This window comes from Haliaeetus albicilla, chromosome 11, assembly GCF_947461875.1.
Source record: "Haliaeetus albicilla chromosome 11, bHalAlb1.1, whole genome shotgun sequence".
Taxonomy (NCBI): domain Eukaryota; kingdom Metazoa; phylum Chordata; class Aves; order Accipitriformes; family Accipitridae; genus Haliaeetus; species Haliaeetus albicilla.
The window spans coordinates 23,321,582-23,341,820 of NC_091493.1; the positions used below are offsets into that span (position 1 = coordinate 23,321,582).

General features: G+C 34.4%; 1 protein-coding gene across 1 annotated transcript in view; it reads left to right on the forward strand.

Annotated features, from left to right (window-relative positions):
* MYOF (myoferlin) overlaps positions 1-20,239 on the forward strand; it is a 72,658-nt gene that overhangs the window by 25,224 nt on the left and 27,195 nt on the right. The window contains exons 10-26 of the mRNA XM_069796642.1: positions 633-663; positions 1,125-1,240; positions 2,481-2,607; positions 3,902-4,005; positions 4,928-4,996; positions 5,118-5,161; positions 5,615-5,697; positions 7,948-7,986; positions 10,501-10,625; positions 11,110-11,226; positions 11,605-11,782; positions 12,624-12,748; positions 13,233-13,339; positions 15,586-15,778; positions 16,820-16,975; positions 17,962-18,093; positions 19,476-19,639. Of these exons, the coding sequence (XP_069652743.1) occupies positions 633-663; positions 1,125-1,240; positions 2,481-2,607; positions 3,902-4,005; positions 4,928-4,996; positions 5,118-5,161; positions 5,615-5,697; positions 7,948-7,986; positions 10,501-10,625; positions 11,110-11,226; positions 11,605-11,782; positions 12,624-12,748; positions 13,233-13,339; positions 15,586-15,778; positions 16,820-16,975; positions 17,962-18,093; positions 19,476-19,639 (1,910 nt within the window). The remainder of the gene's footprint in view (positions 1-632; positions 664-1,124; positions 1,241-2,480; positions 2,608-3,901; positions 4,006-4,927; positions 4,997-5,117; positions 5,162-5,614; positions 5,698-7,947; positions 7,987-10,500; positions 10,626-11,109; positions 11,227-11,604; positions 11,783-12,623; positions 12,749-13,232; positions 13,340-15,585; positions 15,779-16,819; positions 16,976-17,961; positions 18,094-19,475; positions 19,640-20,239) is intronic.

The window sequence follows — 20,239 nt, forward strand, 5'->3', positions numbered from 1 at the left end:
ACCCTTTCAGACTTTATCTGCAAGGAATACTAGCCCCAACTGCGATGAGCAAACATACTTACCTTCCTGAACATGTCTGAAATCTGATACAATGAATACAATCATGGTATATGTGCAGTCTTGTCCAGATTTGACACAGTGGGGGCGAAAACTGCCTGTGATCTTAATAGAAGAAAAAGGAAATTATTAATGAAAAAACAAACTTCATTTCTGGAACTGGAGGATGAGATGTTGAGCAGGAAATAGAAACAAAAGAGTTCTGAAAAGCCTGTCTGAACATAAAATAATGGGGAAACGTAAGGAATTCAAGAAGCACTAAGCTAGCCCCCCTCTTCTGTCTCTGATAAATGAAAAAGCTGGGAATCTGAGGAAAGAAGAAAGCAACTACAGCTGTTAGTTCTAATACATCTTTTCTTGCATTTTCTTCTTGGCTGCTGTATCCATTCAAAATCCCTCATTTTTCAATGTAAGGCATTTTCTCTTCGTCCTCCCAAGAATATGCTATGTAAACTTTCTTTTGTTTGTGTAAAGAGAACAATGTAGTAGTACTCATGGAAGATTGAGGGGAGTTGCCCTAGCATTTCTCTGTTTTGGTATTTCTTCAGAGGTAATGCCTTTGATCTTTATTTCAGATTGACATTGGCTATGTTTATGATGAGCCTGGTAAGTAACAGTTACTTCCGAGCTTCTTTCCTAGCTTGAAACTTGAAACATTTCATTAAATTTCTAAAGTAAAAGAAGAAAGTTAATGGAAAGTTATTTGAGATTTCTGCTTTAACTTTAAAAAATCCAACAATATATAATTCTTTTTAGTGGTTTCAAGATGAAGTACAAGCACCTAAAATTTGGATATTAGTTTTGGTATCAAAGACCTAAAATGTGAAAAATAATGCAAAAATATTTGATAAGTATGTCCCTGAATTAGTATGCCACAACATTTAAACACCACTAGATTTCTTGTTTTGAATGGCACTATTGAGACCTGTCTAGGACAGAATAAATTTTTAAAGTAATAAGCTTTAGGATAAAGTATGCTTTTGGAACAGTTGACTTTGATTTTATGATTTCTGCCATTTTGTAATGGTTATTACTGGGGGTGCGTGGTGGTGTTTGTTTTATTTTAGGCCATGCAGTCATGAGAAAATGGCTTTTGCTGAGTGATCCTGAAGATACAAATTCAGGAGCTAAAGGCTATATGAAAGTCAGCATGTTTGTCCTGGGAACTGGAGATGAGCCACCAGTAAGTTTCATTTAAATGTTTTTCTTCCCCTCTCCACCCCACGGATATTTATTCATGTCCCCCCAAAATTTTTTTAATACTGTGTAATTCACTCTGTGAGCAGTATTTAAAAGTAAGACAAGATTTACAAGTTGTTTCAAGGGTATCCAGTAGTAGGTGGGTAACTCAAAGCTTATTTTGTTATCCTGTCCAATTAAGCAACCTCTGGACCAGCTCTGGGTGTTTTGATCTACCATTTGTAGATACTTCTTCACATCCTAGAAAAAGTGGAGATGTATTAGCCTGGTGTTGCATGCAAGCTAATATCTAATTCTCCTTAGCATAGCTAATCAGGCTGAGCAACATATTGATACCAGTTCCAGGACTAAGTCAGGAATGTTTTCACTACTATGTAATGTAGACAAGCCCATAGAGAAACCTGAGTACCAGAAAGCTCCAAATATTTGCCAGGTGAAAATCAGACCTATCAATAATTACAAGTTAAGCATATGTAATTTGATGCATATGAAAGCAGTAGGTAGTTTTAACAATCCAGTCCTTAACTGTCTGCTGTTCTGTCAAGGTAAAAACAGGCTCTCTTTTCTGTGTGGCATTTTTCTTACTTGACCATTGTTGGTCAATTGTTGTGACCATTAAGTTCTGCTGTTCTGCCTGCCTGAGATTTTTTGCATACTGCTACTCCTTAGTTAAACATAATATGGTCCCCAGAACCATGGAAGATCTTCTTTTTCCATGTTAACTCTTCCTTTCTGCTATCCTCATGATTCTTGAAATCACAAGGATATGTCTAGTTATGGTGAAATTTGTTATTTCGTATTTGTTTTTAAAGGAGGAAGCAGTAAGTTCTGGTAAATTATATCAGAGTTGTATGCATTTTCTAATTGCAGTAAGATACCTTACAACAATATTCATCTTGAGAGGAGTATGAAAATTGCATGAAGTTGGCATTGTACAAGTGCCAAAATCATAATCATCTGATGATGATGATGTTAAAAGTGTGATTATAATGGGCTCCTGCTATTGAGTACTTTAGAGATAAAAATGTAAATAAAATAGTTTAGATAGAATTAATTTTTGTGGCTTGATAATTTGATAAAATCTCATTCTTTATAATTAAACTGACAACAGTCTTCTATCTGAAGAGTATTGTGGGCACCAGTTTAACTAATCACCTTAATTCTGTACATTACTCTGTCTTTCTTATGTACCAGATACTATGTACCACTGTATCTCCCAACAGGTTGAAAAAAGGGAAAGAGATAATGAAAGCGATGATGTGGAGAGCAATCTGTTATTACCTGCTGGAATTGCACTTCGATGGGTCACTTTCCTTCTCAAAATCTACAGAGCTGAGGACATTCCTCAAAGTACGTATCTTCTTACTACTTGTCCATCAGTGTATTTGATTACTATCTGAAATATTTGCATTAGCTGTTCAAAAACATTCCTTGAACATAAAACATCTTGAATGTTCTACATTGTTACTTGAGCCAATAATTCTGTGATGGCTTAAGTAGCCCATTTCAAGTCCTTTGGTAATGCTCAGTAAGTCTACTTAATTCTTGTAATGCATAATTTAATGTGTTACCCATTAGATTAGTAATGCTCATCTGTTGCTGAGTCGGCCACACAGCTTCTGGTAGTGGGAAAGGGTCATCTTCATTAGCCATTCTCCAGTTGCAGAAGCTACATGCAAGTACGTAACATTCAAGTACAGTTGATGTGCAGGTAAACTGGATGTTCTGTGCATGTCTAGCTCAAGTATACAGTGCATGTGTCAACTTCCTGTTGGATCCCAATCCCTGACCACTTTCAAGAGGTTATCAGAAAGCTGGTTCCCTGCAGCCCTCTTTTTCAAGGCCATTTAGATCCTAGAAGATAAGTAATACTGCTGATGGCCCCCTGCACCTCCCTCTTTCCAGCAGTCTGTTAATTCTTCTTCACAGGTGCTCATAGCTGCAGCTATTTTGCAATGGGGGAAAGGCCACAGGACTGCTGAAATCAGTCAGCCGCTGCTGTGATGGCCAAGGCAGTCTGTATTGCTAGCAACCTGCTCCTGAGTGGCCATAGGAAATAAGTAACTAGGAAGTGGCTGTATCCCAGAAGCTGCATGCAGTTCATGGGCTGCAAATTGCACACCATAAGCTTAAATAAACAGCCTTGGAGGGCAGGGGAGCTTGTAACCAGTTTGACCTTAATTTGTTTAGTGAGATTTTACTTGTGTCAACCCTATATTGCTGAGACAAAGGCTATTTCTCTCGTTATATGCCATATGTGTTTTCTGATAGAACATAGGTGGCTTTTATCCCTTCTTAGCATAATTTCTCACCTATATCTGTGACAACAAATGACAATGTCTATGGGTACATGCATAATGTTTTTCAAATACCACTATGCCTCTAAATTCAGGAGCACATCAACACTCCTTATGATATTTCAAAAATTTATATTCTTGAAATTGCTCTTAAGACTAAATTCTCCATTTTTACCAGCAACATTGTTCAGAATTTTGTTATCAGATTAAACTTCACCCTACCTAGATCTGTAAGCTGGTTGATTTTGGTGGGATTGCCATGGACAATTTATTATTTAGGCTGAAAAAATAAATAAAATAATAATAAAAAAGCATAAACCTTAATTTCTTCTTTGACACCTCTCCAGTGGATGATGCTTTTGCACAGACCGTAAAGGAAATATTTGGAGGAGAAGCAGACAAGAAAAACCTGGTAGATCCATTTGTAGAAGTTTCTTTTGCTGGGAAAAAGGTAATTTAGTAAATATCTGAATCTTTGCATTCTAATCATAGTCCTGAGAACAGATTTTGTATGCCAATATAAATTTTTATGTTTACTGAAATTATGGAAATAAAAAAGCATTAGCCCTAAAGTTCACTTCATAAAATGAAGACAAACTACAAGGTACAGCAGAATGGGTGTAAAGCTGATGACTAATAAAAGGAATGCATGACTGCTAGGAACTGATGGATGCCAGATTCCTTGACTACTGGTTGTTCCTGATTGCTTTTTGTAACTGATGGTGCAGATTTTTCTGGACAGGTTAACAGCATTTGTACATTTTATTACTAATGTGTTCCTTAGAATACCAAATTTGAGTTGAAGCACAATTGCACAACCTATATTCATTGCTAGCCAATCTTTTTTTTTCTTTAAGAAGAAAAACATCAGTCCTTTATTATGTTATATAGTCAGGTTGCCACACCCAGTAATGTACAGGATCTCCAGTAGACATGACTAGCAAATCATATAGGCTCTCCCTTTATCTACTCTAAAATCTGCATAAAGCAAACTGGAATGGAGTCATTCCTTAGTCTCATTTCTCTGCTGTGATAAAAGACATCAGTACTAGTGTGAAAGCACATTAAATTGTAGCTAGTGGAAATAACAAGCTTCTTTCTTGTAGAGTAACTCCAGTCTCAGGTTTAAACACCATTTCAAAATTTTATTTTCCCTCCAGTAGTCATTAATGTTGCACATGCAGATTGGTTTAGCAATATTTACCAATTGAAAACTACTGGCTCATCACAGCATAAAGCACTTGGGATTCATCATTAACTACTACCCCTCATCTTACCAAACAGAATGTGATTTATCCTAAATCATAGCTAGTATATGCTTTTTTGTCTGTTGTATTTTTGATGTGCTGTATAATTGATTTCATTTTTTGCAGGCTTGCACACATATAATTGAGAAAAATGCTAATCCAGAGTGGAATCAAATTATTTATCTTCAAATCAAGGTCAGGTTTTTTTTTCTTGTTTCTGTAGAAAACAGTCATCTTTTTGGAACTCGAGGCGTTAATGTTACAGAGGTGAAATAAGTAATGGGCTATTTTATTTTAATTGTGGGTTTTTTTTCAGTTTCCCTCGATGTGTGAGAAAATAAAACTTGCAGTTGTTGACTGGTGAGTTACGACTTAATCAAAGTACTAGGCAAGGTAAATTATATTAAGGGAAGAAAGGTAAAAAGGTAAATTATATTAAGTGAAGAAAAGTCTGGTTCTATAGATGTCAGGTATTTTTACAGTTTATGAAAGTATTTAGGCAAGTGTTTAAGTATCTTCCTTTATGGTTTCTTTACAAGAGACCTGATTAGTGTAACATGGGAGTATTGTTAATTTTGTGCAGTGAGCACTATTGCTATTTAGGTGATACTGTAAAAGTCAGGTGACTTCTTCATGATACAGCCCACTTTTGTAAGTAGCCATTACCATCTGTGTTAGTAATGTTAAAGCATTCCAGGTGATACAAAATGTGTGTACACCATCTTGGAGTGCATTTAGTCACTGGTGGCTTGCTTCTGTGTAGGATGACCAGCATTATATTTAAATAAAATCTTTCTTCTTTTCTTTTTGTAGGGATCGTCTTACAAAAAATGACGTAGTAGGAACAACATATTTAAGTCTCTCAAAAATTGCTTCTTCTGGAGGAGAAGTTGAAGGTAATTGATTGAGCAGTATGTAACTTACTATCTTCTCTTGTGTTGTGAGGAATAGCAAAGTACGTGTTCTAAGAAAGCACATTTTCCTATAGTTCCTCAATTCTGTGGCAACAAGATTATCTGTTCCTGGAGTTTTTCAAAACAACGCTCCTAGAAAACACACTGTGGGACTTTTCAAAGTAAAGTTTTAAAATTTTAATGTTTAAACCACATCATCATGGAAATAGCAGTAACTAATTCAAAATTCAGTGTTCTGTTATATATATAATGTTAATGAATTAAATAAATTTGTGAGTGCTTTCCCAAATTGAGAAAACTGTGATATCACAATCTATCATGAGTAAGATATGCAAATTTACTAAGATACTTAATAAGACATCTAATTTAAAAACAATCCAGAGTCACTGTTTCAGAATCGCTACTTCATTGGGCACTAGTAGACAAGACTTCTTTTGCCACCTTATAAGCATGTCTGTTCTTTCTCTGGAAAGAGAACCTAAAAGCTGGAGAATGTTCCTGAGCAGTTAGCCCACAGGAGCTGTCTAGAACCACTTGCTCATTTCCTGTACAGTACTAGGCTGCTTTCAGATGCTGGGGGAACTTGGATCAGTCTCTGCTCTGATCAGTAGCTTACTAGAAATGGGCACTGCATCTCATTGCATGAGTGCTCCAGATTACTACTTAGTAACCTGTATTTTAGTAGCTTCAGTGAATGAAGATTTTAATTGCAGTGCTATGATCACAGACAATTAACTTACATGCTTCGATCAGTATAGGTGACTGGATATGTAATTTCATAAAAACTAAAACCAAAACTGATTAACTGCAAGAAAACAAATTTAGTTAGGCAGGATATGAAGTTCCTAACGTTGTCCCCATTGGACAATACCTTTGTAATAAAACTCTTCTTTACAATATTCTAAGAAACATTTTTTGTGCCAAGATTTTGGGAAATATTAAAAAAAAAAACTGTTACATTTATGTTCTAATATAATATTATGATTATTGGTTATTTCTTTGTGATCTATATCTATAATCTCCTTTTTAAACAAGATCTTTCATACAATTGAGCCAGCTGCATGACAAGGATTCTATGTTAATTTGCTGGAAAAAAAGTTTTATCTTTTTAATATAATAAACATACTGTGGTATGTTAGTTGTCCATACAGAATTGTAAAGTTCTTGGCTAAACAGGCTTAACGTTTATTTATCTGACTATCTACACTAAGTTGAAGGACCTGGCTCAAAACCATTTCTACCATTGCTACAATAACAATCCAAATTACTATTTTTTCTGTTGTGTTTATGAAATCTATATGATATGTACTTGTCAGAGACAGACCAGTTTGTCCTTAAGTTGGTAGCTATGTCAGGAGTTTAAAAACAAAATTAGTGGCTCCAATCCTGTAGTGCTTGAGTCAAGTATTTATCTTATTGGATGGAACTGTATTTTCAGCCAGTAACTTCAAGCTTATAACCCAGTCCTCTTAGAAGTACTGCTGTTGAAGTAAGACTTTGTGCAAACATTCTTTTCATATATTCTACATAAAACCAGAGGCAAAAGAAAGGGTTACAGAAAAAGGCAATGGGAAATCAAAGACAGAAGGGTTGGGCTGTTGGGGAAAATTTGGTTCTGGAGAGATCAACTTGTACAATCCACTTAAGTGTTTAACTTGAACTGCTGCTGACTCACAGCTCATTTATGCTTCAAACCCAGGCACTTAGTAACTGAGAAAATCTTATTTGTATTCTCTGTCTACTGAGATACTGACACTGGAATAGCCATTTCCATGCAAAATCACAGATTATCTTCCCTTGAGGTCAATGCCATGCCTGAAGCCTGTCCTGGTTTCTAAAGGATTGGGAAACTGAACTAGTCTACCCTCTTCAGTAGATGAAGATATCTTAATGGGCCCTGAAATGTAGTGGTTTTCTTAAATGTTCTTAAGATTTATAAGTAATATTAAAAATAAAATTTTATTTTGTGGGGAGGAGAGCTATACAAAGCTGAAAGAGAAGCATCAAAACAATATATTTTGTCAGCTACATGCTTTTTTTTTTTCCTTTGGAATTTATACAGGAAGAGTAATACCTTCATATTTTAATCAGGAAGCAAAATTCTAGCCCACGTGAACTTTGTTTTTTCTCAGGCTTTCAACTTTATTTTAATAGTAGATTACTTTGTGATGTATTTGTTTTTAAAATGCTGTTGTCACTTGTCATGTAACTTCTTCTCTTTTCATAATATAGAATTTTCATCTTCGGCAACAGGGGCTTCATCATATGAAGGTTTATATCTTCATCTGTTACTGATTTTGCTTTCCATTGCCCAAACTGAGAAGTATTGCCTAAGAAAATCCATCATCTTAAAAAATATTTTTTAATAATTACTTGTCTAAAAGACTTCACCATTATGATTAAAGAGTATCAAACATAACTAACTGTATAAAACAGTTTTGGCACTGGAACTTGTTTGACTATTTCTGTCTGGCTGGTGCTTCAAGCTGTGTTTTAGAATTGAGCATGCAGTTGCTTCAATTATAAAGCGCTTAGTCTAACAGTGGCTTGCAATTTTTAATTTAGTTATGAGATCACAACTATATTTGCAGCTGGAGAGTGCTGCAGAAGTAAATAACTGCCTAAAATAATTAATGGCTGTTTTGCTTATGCTTAGCTAGTTATATAAATAAAGTCTGAAAAATGAAATCTGATTCTGTTAAAACCTGGAGAGGTGGCTTTTTACATAACTGCCTAGGTTGACATCTAGTTTTGAAAGACTTTGTGGTAAATATATAGTGAGAAATAAATACAACTAGAGTGCAGTTGAAAGGTAACAAACATTCATCCACACAAATACTTCATTTACTATCTTTCTTTCTTAAAGTAATATTAAGTCAAAGGCTGAAATAATTTTTTGGAATCACTTTCTGTAATACATGATATCAGCCTTCTAAATGTAAACAATTGTATTTTAAATGTAAACAAATACAAAATATTCTTTTTATTCCAGGTTGGGGGAGGAGGTGTGTTTGTTTGGTTTGGTTTGGTTGTTGTAAAATATATATTCTGTTTAATTTATTAGCATCAGTAAGTGGTGAATGTATTAATTCAACACAGATCTGTACCTTAAATTTAGTCATATTGAGATCTGATGTACGCAGTTCAGTGTTAAAATTTTTAAAAAATTGGACGGTATTCCAACAAGAGTCTGAATTCTTCTTCATTCAAATTTGATCTGTTTCTGATTCAGATGTAAGGATGTGAAAGTATCCAAATGCAAAATAGAGAAACGCAAATCTTTATTTTGTATTTTGCAGATTTTATGTGACTTTGTGTTGACAGGAAATCACATCAAGACATAACATTCATTTTTATTATTCATTTGTGTCACTCAGTCACACTGGCAAAGTCATACAAGGCATAACCCTTTATTTTCACTTTCTTATCTTAGCCATCCTTTCCTGTGATAAATGCATCCTTCTTTGTGCTGCAGATCACTCTAAGTGATATCTGTTGCAAGGTTTAGAACCGGATTCTCCTCTGTTTTTAACCAGGATCATTTGTTCAAAGACAAAATCTAGGGTACAAGAAGAAAAAGAATATACAATCTTGCTGTTCACTCAAAACTATGCAGTATTTTTCTGCATGTGTGTTGCTTATCTTGTTCTAATTCTCTTCGCACTACTCATCAAATTTATCAATCAATAGCCTTAGTATGTGTTTGATTGCTACTGAAAGAACAATTAACTCCCTTAAGTATAGATTTTATTTGGCTCTAAAAAGAGCTTTTTAGAATCTCATTCATCTAATTTGCAAGGCATGAATGCAAACCCAAAAGATAACAGTAGTAATACAACTAAGTCCTCTCTCCATATATTTTTGCTAAAAAACAGAACACTGTTCAAAATACAAAGTTATGACAGTAAGCGTTAGCAATGGAAATATTTTTTCAAGTTCTTAGATATCTCAAATATCTGAAAATAAACAATAGCTTTGATGTGCAGTTTCCTAGCTTAGCTATTAAAACTGACAAAAACATCTAAATCCTTATTAATTTATTTTTTTTTTAGCTAAATTAAGACATTGGGAAATTTTAGTTTGTTAGTCATGGAATAAGAATAGTATACAAATTAGAGTTTATTGTCATTAGAATTAATGAAGTTTGCAGACTTTAGGTCTTGTATGAATTTTAGGTTACTGAAAAGGGAGTTTGTGAGAAACAATGCACTGTAACAGTTATGATTAGAGTTTGCAGTAGTCTGTGTTTTACCCTGAAGCATAACCACAGAAAAATTATACTAAAAATTAGAACAGTAGGATTAACTATGATAAACAGTAGGGTTTTTTTCTGCTACAGTGTGCAACATTTTTATAGCTGTTTAGCCAGAACAATGGCCTATGCATTTAAATGATTGCAAATGTCGTTTTACTCAGTTTCATTTATTTCTAGAAAATAATGTTTTCTGTGAACATAAGAGTGTATTATTCTTCCACATAAACGAAAACCTGGTATTTGGGGTGGGACAGAAGTTCTGTTTATTCTGGGGGGAGGGGGGGTCTGCATGAAGTAGTATCTTCTAAGTATTGTACAATGAAGAAGGAGGTTAGGTACAAGTACAGTCACTGGTATAATTACTTTAAATTCATATAGTATAACCAGAGAATAAAGTGTTCTTACTTTACTAATAACTAATACTGAACTAATACCTAACATTTGTTCTACTGGGTTTGATAGTAATGTTAATCATTTTTGTGGCTCTGAATGATAATTAACAAAGATATAATGGTAATATTTTCTGTTAGTAAACACCGGAGAAACTGAAGTTGGCTTTTTACCAACATTTGGGCCTTGTTACCTAAACTTTTACGGAAGTCCAAGAGAATACACTGGATTTCCAGACCCATATGATGAATTAAACTTTGGAAAGGTCAGTTTCTTTATTCATTGTTTTTAATCAAAGGATTAACCCCAATTGTTTTTAATCAAGGAATGAATTAATTTTAATGGGGTTTTTTTGTTTATTTCACATTACACTCCTTTTGGTGTTTCTTTTTGAATAATATTTTATATTTATGATTGATAAGGAAGTATGATAGTATTTTCCATTCTTATCCGTTTTCCTTTTAAAGGTGTTTTTGAAGGAACAGCAGTGATTTTGATGTTTTTCACTATCTACACCTCTGTATGCATTTGTACTTCTTATCTCCTTGTTTTCATAAATATATATTTTTTACTTCTAGCATTAATTGAAGCGAACTGCTTTATTTCATTTGTTCAAACATGTACATCCATGCCTCTGCAGAAGTTTTAAGAACACTTTAGTGAAGCCACAAGCACGTACAGCTAAAGAAAGAGTACACTACTTTAGGAGAAATATATAAAATTGGATTCAATGTGTGATTATGTTACAGGGAGAAGGAGTTGCTTATAGAGGGAGAATTCTGGTTGAACTATCTACAATACTTGAAAGCAAACCTGTTAATAAAAAGTTAGAGACGATTCCTAATGATGACTTACTGGTTGCTGAGGTAAATACTTGTTTTATTGTCAGTGTTGGTAATGGAGATGTGCCTTGGCTGGTTATTTTTGGAGAATGATCTAACTTACTAAAATTGAAACAATTGAGTTGAATCTCAGAATCGAGAGGTGGTTATTGATGGTGTGGCTACAAAAATGTCATACCCTTGTAGCATGAAATGTTAATTTGAAACATTTTTATAATCTCAAATACAGTAACTTATTATACACATTATATATAGTATTAGTATTATATCTTTTGGTTACTTCTCAGAAAGTAGTAAAAGTATTTAAATTATTATTTCTATTAAGAAATTGCTATTGTTTTCTGTAATTGTGGATCCTGTTTTACAAATATTGAAATACAACTAAAAATGTTCTTGCTGTAGAAATACCAGCGCAGACGCAAGTTCTGCTTGGCTGCTGTTTTTCATTCTGCTACCATGCTGCAAGACACTGGTGAGCCTATCCAGTTTGAAGTTAGCATTGGTAACTATGGCAACAAGTTTGATACCACCTGTAAACCTTTGGCATCAACAACTCAGTACAGTCGTGCTGTTTTTGATGGTAAGGATGCTGCTGGTATGCAGATAAAATAATGTAAAATGCTCTTTTTGAGGTGCTATTTTATAGCTTTAGAATGACAGCTCTAACTGCACTAAAAACTTACTGAAATGTGACGGAAAAGAACATGTGGCTCTTCACAGCTTTTAAGATTGAATTATGTTTACGTAATACATGCTGCAAAGCCTACTGAGGTTATTAAAGAAATTTTCACAGAATTCAGTGAAATCTTTTGACTGTGTACTAGATGTGCAGAGGAAAATTGGCAAGAAAAATATCACATTATTTTACAGGTATGTAAAAACTAGGGATTAAATAGGGAAAATACCCTTTGAACATTCTGATTTAGAATAAAATAAAAACTTGTTTTTAAACCAGGTGTCTGGCAGCCTAGAAGAAAACAACCTAGCTAGATCACAGGAAAATATATTTTGGCTATGACTTTTTTTATTAACTGCAAACAGTAGGAGTTCTTTTTTTCTGTGTATTAAATGAAATAATCAGGTTTACTCTGGAAAATAATTATTTGAGTATTTTATTTCAGAGGTATACTTGAATTAATGTGCTATCTACATCGGTAAGTTATGGGAAATAATAATGAACATGTTAACAGATAATTTATTGAAAAAAATCCACTGGATTTTAAAACAATTTGAAGTAAAAGTTTACCATCCAACAGATACTACAGTGGCTGAAAAATACAAATCCTTTGATAAGTTTGGACTAGCTTGTATGTTCTTATGAATTGTAGTACATAAATGAAATAAACATAGCAGCTTGTGCAGTGTACAGTATGTATTCCTGCCATGAATTCTAACTTTAACATACAAATGTTTCACATCAGGTAATTATTATTACTACTTGCCATGGGCAAACACAAAGCCAGTTGTAACGCTGACTTCCTTTTGGGAGGACATAAGCCATAGATTAGACTCTGTGAATGTAATTCTAAACATGGCTGAAAGACTGGTAAGAGACTTAAGATCTTTCTTTTGCTAATGTGCTTTTTATTTTTATTTTTTTTTCATTTAGAGATGTAATCAAAAAGTGACATTTCGAGCAGATTATGGAACAGTTTTCTGACACTTTTCCCTCCTTTTTTCCTATTCAAAATTAAACATAGCTCAGTATAACAATTGGCACTGCTAATCATAGGTCTGTATTCTCGCAAGGCCCAACACACTCCAGGAAGGAAGAGTCCTTGGTGTTGGTTAGGGGCATGTTAAGTCTGTAGAACTGTTACTTGTTTTGGAAGTTAGATGCACTATCATGTATTGTTAAATACAGTGAGAAAGAACATAGGAGTTAAATATGAATCAAGTTTGAACATCTGAGTCTTTTTTGATTTGGGCTTTATACATACAAATAAATAAGATTAAAGTCTTGAAATTCATTGACCATAAGCCACAATGGAAGTTTATAAATGCAAATCCTTTTCTTTTAAATTCCTCAGCAATCCAACTTAGCCACCTTAAAATCAGGAATGCAGGCTAAAATTTCTGAAAACCTATTAGCTGAGATGTGGTTGAAGCTGATTGATGAACTTACAGAAGATATGAGGTAAAAGTACCTTTTTTATCTCTTATTGTTATCATTCTAGGCCTGCCCAGAATCTTTGCTATTGCCTTTACTAAGTCACAAAACAAATTCTAAGGACTATAAAACTGATTACCCCTATGAAATGACCTGAGAACTGGAATTCCAAAAGTCTTTGAAAGTAGTAAACAGCATGGACGTTGCCAGTGAAGTCATCCATCTAATTTTGCAATTCTCCTTTATCTTAATCACTGACAGTAATAAACCAGCATCTCTTGAAAAAAAATTTAAGGCAGGACTGTTCTGAAAATGTGAAATTGTGGATCTCTGCTGCCTTTATACCATCTTGCCTTCTTTAGAATTCCTCATGTACCTTTTTTTTACCCATGTTTCAATGTTATTTCTGAAACTGAAGAGGGAGGGAATTCTGTGATTTACTGGTGAGCCTAGAATAAAAATTTAAAAAGCTATTTAGAGCTTAAGGGCCATAAAGATTATTTTTTTGAATAAGCCTTTAGTCAACATGTCTGTATGTATGGGAGTGTTCAGAGAAGGCAGTAAGAGTCAGCACTTAGGGGTTTGAAGGAGGATAAATTCTAAATAGAGAGGAAGGAATTGTATGAGAAATAGACATTAACAGAGAGAGATATTGAGGTGGGGAGAGACACTTGAAAAACATTGAACAAGTGGGTGATGAAACAGCACAGGAAAAGGAAAGGGAAAATGAAAGAACAGTTATTATCCATTAGAGGAAATAACAGAGAACATGAAACTAGAGAACAAATTCATGAAGCTTTAGAGCCAATGTAAAAGTGAACAGAGGAAAAAGCAAACAGTGGAGATCAGTATATACTAGCAAAGAATTATATGGTAGAAAGCTTATGTCAAAATATAAACAAGTAACCTCATAGAATACCTGCTATGACCTGCAAAAAAGCAGAGAGAAAGAACTGACATACTTCAGGAAAGCAAAACGTGAAGAGCGAACTATTGCCACATGGAGCCATCTAGTGAATATAGGAACTTCAGGTTTTATATCAGTTATGTCAACCCATCTTCCTGACACACATATGCACTGTTACTAATTCAGTCCATTATTTTATAAAGTATCTTATCACTCAACAGTTATGGAGCAATAGCAGCTAGATGTATCAACCAAATGAGCTTCCTGTTGTTCATAGGATACAGTGCTCTTTATGGCTTTTTTTTTTCAGCAGACTCATGAAACCTGTGTGAAAGACACAATTCCCTGTGTTGAATTCATGGAACAATTTTTCTTGCCATGCTGAAGTTTAAATGAGTTATGGGTTTGAGAGAGTTTTCAGTGCACTATTTAAACCTAAAATGAGGTGACTTTCTGGAAGTTCTGATCTGGTACATTTGATTCATGTGTAAGCACTTGCACCCAGGGCAGGCAGCACTTGCATTCAGATTAGTAGAACTAACTGTAGTGGAAGGCACAATAGTCACTATCAAGGTTTTGCAGAATCAAAGCCCTTAAAAGTGCATGGCTTGTCATTAAAAATAGGTCAGAGACGAGTCAGTCTTTTCAAACTTGGCAGTGTCTTTGGAAATTTTTTTTTTTTTTAAGTATCATATTAAAGACCTGTTAATGAACTCTGTTGAAGGTGTATAATCATTGGTCTTTGAAAAGCTGCCTTTTCCTCAAACCTCCTCCAACTCAAAAAAGCTCATTTTTCCTGGGCTCTACTGTGACGCTATAGGATTTCTTGGTTCCATTGAATAGTTACTCTGCCCTCTGGTGACTGAAGTTCTGTGTCATGGATTTCTTTTCGAGTTCTTCAATGTTTTCGTGCCAGGTTAGGTAACTCTAGTCACAGACACAAGGCATATTTGTATATGTTTCTGAGAATTTACAGTTTCCAGTGAAGGAAAGGAACCCAATCTTGGTCTGAAGGCACTGATTTCATCTTTGAAATGTACATTCTGAGAAAATAATTTTCTAATCTGAATATATAGGGAAATTGATTTTGCTTGGTTTGGTTAGCAGCAATTACATTACAGCATACACCTCGAGCTATTCTATGTTGGTGCTTGTTATGTAAGGACAGCATTTCCCTTGCTTACTGTAAATACTTTGTCAGGTGGAAATCTCTGCAGAAATAGATGCTACAGGACTATTCTGGTGGTTTTCAATCACAGGAAATAATAGCAGTCAATCTGTTGCCACCATGTGCATGTCCACATTTAGTGTGTGGCTAAATAAAATCTACTTAGATTATTAACCACAATAAATATTCTCTTTTCAGTAAACCATTTCCCCTTATAGAAGGCAAATCTAATATTACAGTCCTTGACACTCAAATAGAAAAACTGCGCCTCAAGTCTCTCAAACAGATTGGAGAAGCAGCAGCAAGGATGAGAAATGAAGCTACTGATGTGAAAGCCACTCTGACAGAAATTGAGGATTGGTTGGATAAATTACTGCAACTGAGTGAAGAGGTTAGTACTACACAATACCAGTGGTTCAGTTAGTTTAGAAATAGCTGTCTAACACAAACTGGTGTACTCGTCACTGCTAATCAAGCAATATCCACTCTCCTTAAAATAGTAATTTTAGATGCTGTGAAAGTAATCATGTTCCCCTCTGTAATTAGGATTTACTTAAAGATAATGTTCTAGTGTGTTAGCTGTCTTCACTGAGAATGTGTGTTGGGAAATAACCACTCTGTGAGTTGTAGAATAGACTGTATTCTGTTTAAAGTGACAGTATTTTGTCCTTCCCTTTCTTCCAGAATCGCAAGTCACATTGCTGGTTCAGGGGACTGCAGGATATATGTTGTACTTCCACAGCTTGTTAGCCATAGTAATCAACTTCTAACAGAGTTAAATCTGTTTCTGTATTTTTTAAATTTTCAGCAGCATCTTAAGTTTTCATCTCAGTTATCTCGTAATTGGTTTTCACAACATTGTAGAAATGTTTTATTTTTTTCTTTGTCACTTCTGCTTTGAAAAGTTACTGATTTAAAAAAAAAGGAGCAGTTAATTTGGCAGACTTGCAGCTAGCATACAAAGGTGTGCACAAAGCTGCAAAAAAGATAGTAGGCTGTTTCTGTCTTCTGCTAAAAGTCTTATGATGATCTATCCTTAACGTGGAAGCATTACAAACACTTAAATATGTAGCAGGTCAATCCAAAGCATTAGATTTGGGATCAGTCACTATAGTCGCCATAAAGGAATTGAGATACAAAATGTCTCTAGAAAAACTTGCAAAAGAGATAGGAACTGTTTTTTTAAATAAAACTTACTTGTTTTCCAGTAGTCTCAATGGTATTTTTAATTGTTTCAGAACTACATATTGCATTACTTGCAAAGTAAGACAATTTTCTCTATTTATCATAAATTCATGTTAATTATTCATTCTAAGTAATAAATCATTTGACATAAACCCTAATTTATGTTTCTGTTATCTAAGCATTAAATTAGTTTAACATTATATTAGTTACCATTCTTAACTATCTTTTCTCCACAAATAATCCACAGCCACAAAACAGCATGCCTGATGTAATTATATGGATGATCCGAGGGGAGAAAAGACTGGCTTATGCTCGTGTTCCTGCACACCAAGTGTTGTATTCCACAACAAGCCCTGAATCATCTGGTAAATATTGTGGAAAGACCCAAACAATCTTCTTAAAGGTACTTATTTTTTTCCCCTTAAAAAATAATTAACTCCCTAAACTGTGATGCCTTCTGACATTAGCATGAAACATGCAAACAAACTATGAACAATGAGGTGTCAAAACTCATGACAGATTAAAAGCCAACTGCCTATAGTTTCTTCAAAATATCACAGAAATTGTAAAGTTCATCACAAGCCAGGTAGAACCAGCATCAGCCCCTAACTGAGGCTTTTCTGAAAGCGCTCAAAATTGTGACAGGACTTTTAAAGTATTACTGGGTTTGGTGTTTTGGGGTTGGATGTGAATGGAGACTTTCAGAGGGAATAATTAGTGTAAGTCAGGGAAGTTTCAAAAACCTATTCAAAGTTTTGGAAGTTCCCTAGTATGTCTGTCTGCATTGAGTCTTACTCTTGAATAGGAATGCCTTCCTCCATTGAAGTTTATATTGTCTTTAATTGGAATAAACTTAACCAGAAAAAAAGGCAATCTGACTGTATAACAATAGCATTTACAGAGTTTGTCAATGTACTAGTAGTTATATTGATTAATGCTTCAATGCAGACAAGCCTATATCTTCATGTTTTTATGCAAGCCCCCTTATTATGCATGTTATGATGCATTGCTTCTACATTTAGTGAACCATTTTGACTAACCGCTACATTTCCAGAGTCTCCTAACAAGAAACACTAACATCAACATTGAAGTTTTAAGTTATTTTCATAATTAAAAACCCATTGCTGGATGAAACTTGGGAGAGAACATACAGGAACAGGGATGATACTTCTGTTACTGTTTGTTTTTTACATGCCCTAGGCAGGTACCATCTAAAGAATGTTTCCTTTCTGAACTATTTATTACTGCCTTTTGAGGAAATGCAGTACAGGAATAGGTCAATAAATCATGTATTATTACTCATATCTCTATGTTATTATATATATTTTACTGAAAGCTACAATACCTACATAACATAAGAAAGAATAACTTTTTTTGTTCATGTGCCAGTACCCACAGGACAAGACGAAAGATGTCAAAATGCCTGTGGAGCTGCGAATTAACATTTGGCTTGGGCTCAGTGCAGTTGAAAAGAAGTTTAATAGCTTTGCAGAGGGAACGTTCAGTGTTTTTGCAGAACTGGTATGTCCATCATTGCTTTCCTACTTTAAACTTGGACGTGAGTGTTAGGAATTCAATGAAAGTGGAGCTCTTTTGAATTTTATATTTTGCATGCCAGGCAGAAAGGGAGAATAGTATTTATTATACTGAAACAAGCAGACCCCATTCAAGGCAATTAATGATCAAGTCCATTGTGCCTACCAGATGAACTTCAGCAGACCAGATTCTAAACTGGTTAATCGGGTAAAAATCTGGTTAACTCCAGTGATTTCAAAGACATTTATTTTAGATTTTTATCAGTGTAATTAAGATTGAGATCTAGACCATTATGTTTTGGCATGTGAATAACCCTTTTATTTTAATTGCTTCTTCACTTCTACAAATGATACTTGGATACAAGTGGTTTTGCTTAATAATGGTTCTTTTGTAGCAGTAGAAAATTTACTGTTACAGGAAAAACTGGTCAAACCCAGTAGATTTTTCTGACAAAAGGCTATAATATGATAACATTTCAATGGTAAGAGTTAACAAATTTGGAATAAAAATGCTTGAAATAGTCCCACAGCATATAATAGAAATTTTGAATGATAATGGTGAGCAGCAGGTGTCTTATACATGCCCCATCACCTAATGGTGCATATAATCCAATATCAGTATAATAGCTAATGAAACCAGACACTTTTACAGAGACTTGTGTCACCATTGCACCTATACTTAAATATTTAATAGTGCTGCAGTAAGTCACTTAAAATAGTCAATAGATGTTCAAAGCCATTATTTAAGTATAGAGTTTAAGAGGCTATTGAATAACTTATTTTTTGTTCTTCATACAACAATCCAACAATTTTACAGGAATAAGAGCAGAAAACTCAAGACCATCATAAACTATGAATGATCCCATTAGCATAGAGGGAAATATACTATATAAACTGGACTGACATTGGAATCATGCCCCTAGTAGCTTCCATGATAAGACTATACTTCAGTTTTACATGATACAAAATAAGAGATTATAAATAGGAGATTTGAGATGAAAAAGAATGCAAGGATCATGCATCTAGGGAACAGAACAAACTTGTTTGAATAATGTAATGGAATTTTATTTAACAAAGCTTTAATTTTGAGGAAGTTTGACTGTATTTGTAGAGAGGCATTAAATTGAGAAGATAGTTTAGGTTAGCAGTGGAATCATTGTTTACCAGGCAGCACAGAAGAAAACAAAAGAGAGAAATTAATGATGACATTGCAGAGTAATGTGGGAAGGGAGTACTTCACTTCAGAGAAAGGAATCATATAGTAGAATGTTTCAGTTGTAACAGTTACATAAATATCTTTTTTTTTTTTTTCCTCCTAAAACTTTTTATTATTCCTAAAGCACTCATTTTTTCTTTCTTCTCAAACAGTATGAAAATCAAGCTCTTCTTTTTGGAAAATGGGGTACCTCAGGACTTGTTGGTCGCCACAAGTTTTCTGACGTCACAGGAAAAATCAAACTGAAAAGAGAGTACTTTCTGCCCCCGAAGGGCTGGGAGTGGGAAGGAGAATGGATGGTTGATCCTGAAAGAAGGTCAGATTTTTTTAATTTTATGCAGGCAGGAATAAAAGAGTTTAATCTCAGAGTGTAGCGTAAAAGCTCCTCCCTGTTTTCTTGGCTAAGAAAGAGATTTTAAGCTGAAATTTCTAGGACAGCAAAAGCCAGCCAATAGTCAAAGCTAGTTAATGACACTAAAATTAACATTACTGTTTTTAAAAAGTAAAATAAAGCATACAACAGAAAGAATGCATCCATTTCCTAGGAACCAGCTTACAGTTTAGAAGTCCCCATGTGATGACAGGCATATTGCTTATATTTTCTGTGTCTCGGTGCCTCATCTTTAAAAAAGGAATAATAATAGTTTTCCTTTCCTAGAAATCTACTGTGAGGATCACTTGTTTCTATGTAAGGTTCTCAGATTCTGCTGTGATGGTTTTGGACAAGACCCTTAGATAGCTAGGTCTTCTATAGCTATAAACTTAACGCTGACATCCAGTATAAAGCTGCAGTTCATGTTGTATCAACACCATTACAGCATTTGCATGGTTGTTCGCATACAGTGGATGGTTTTTTGTGTTGTGTTTATTTCACTAAATGTTGAGACGTTCCATTGCCCTTGTTAAACAACTGTCA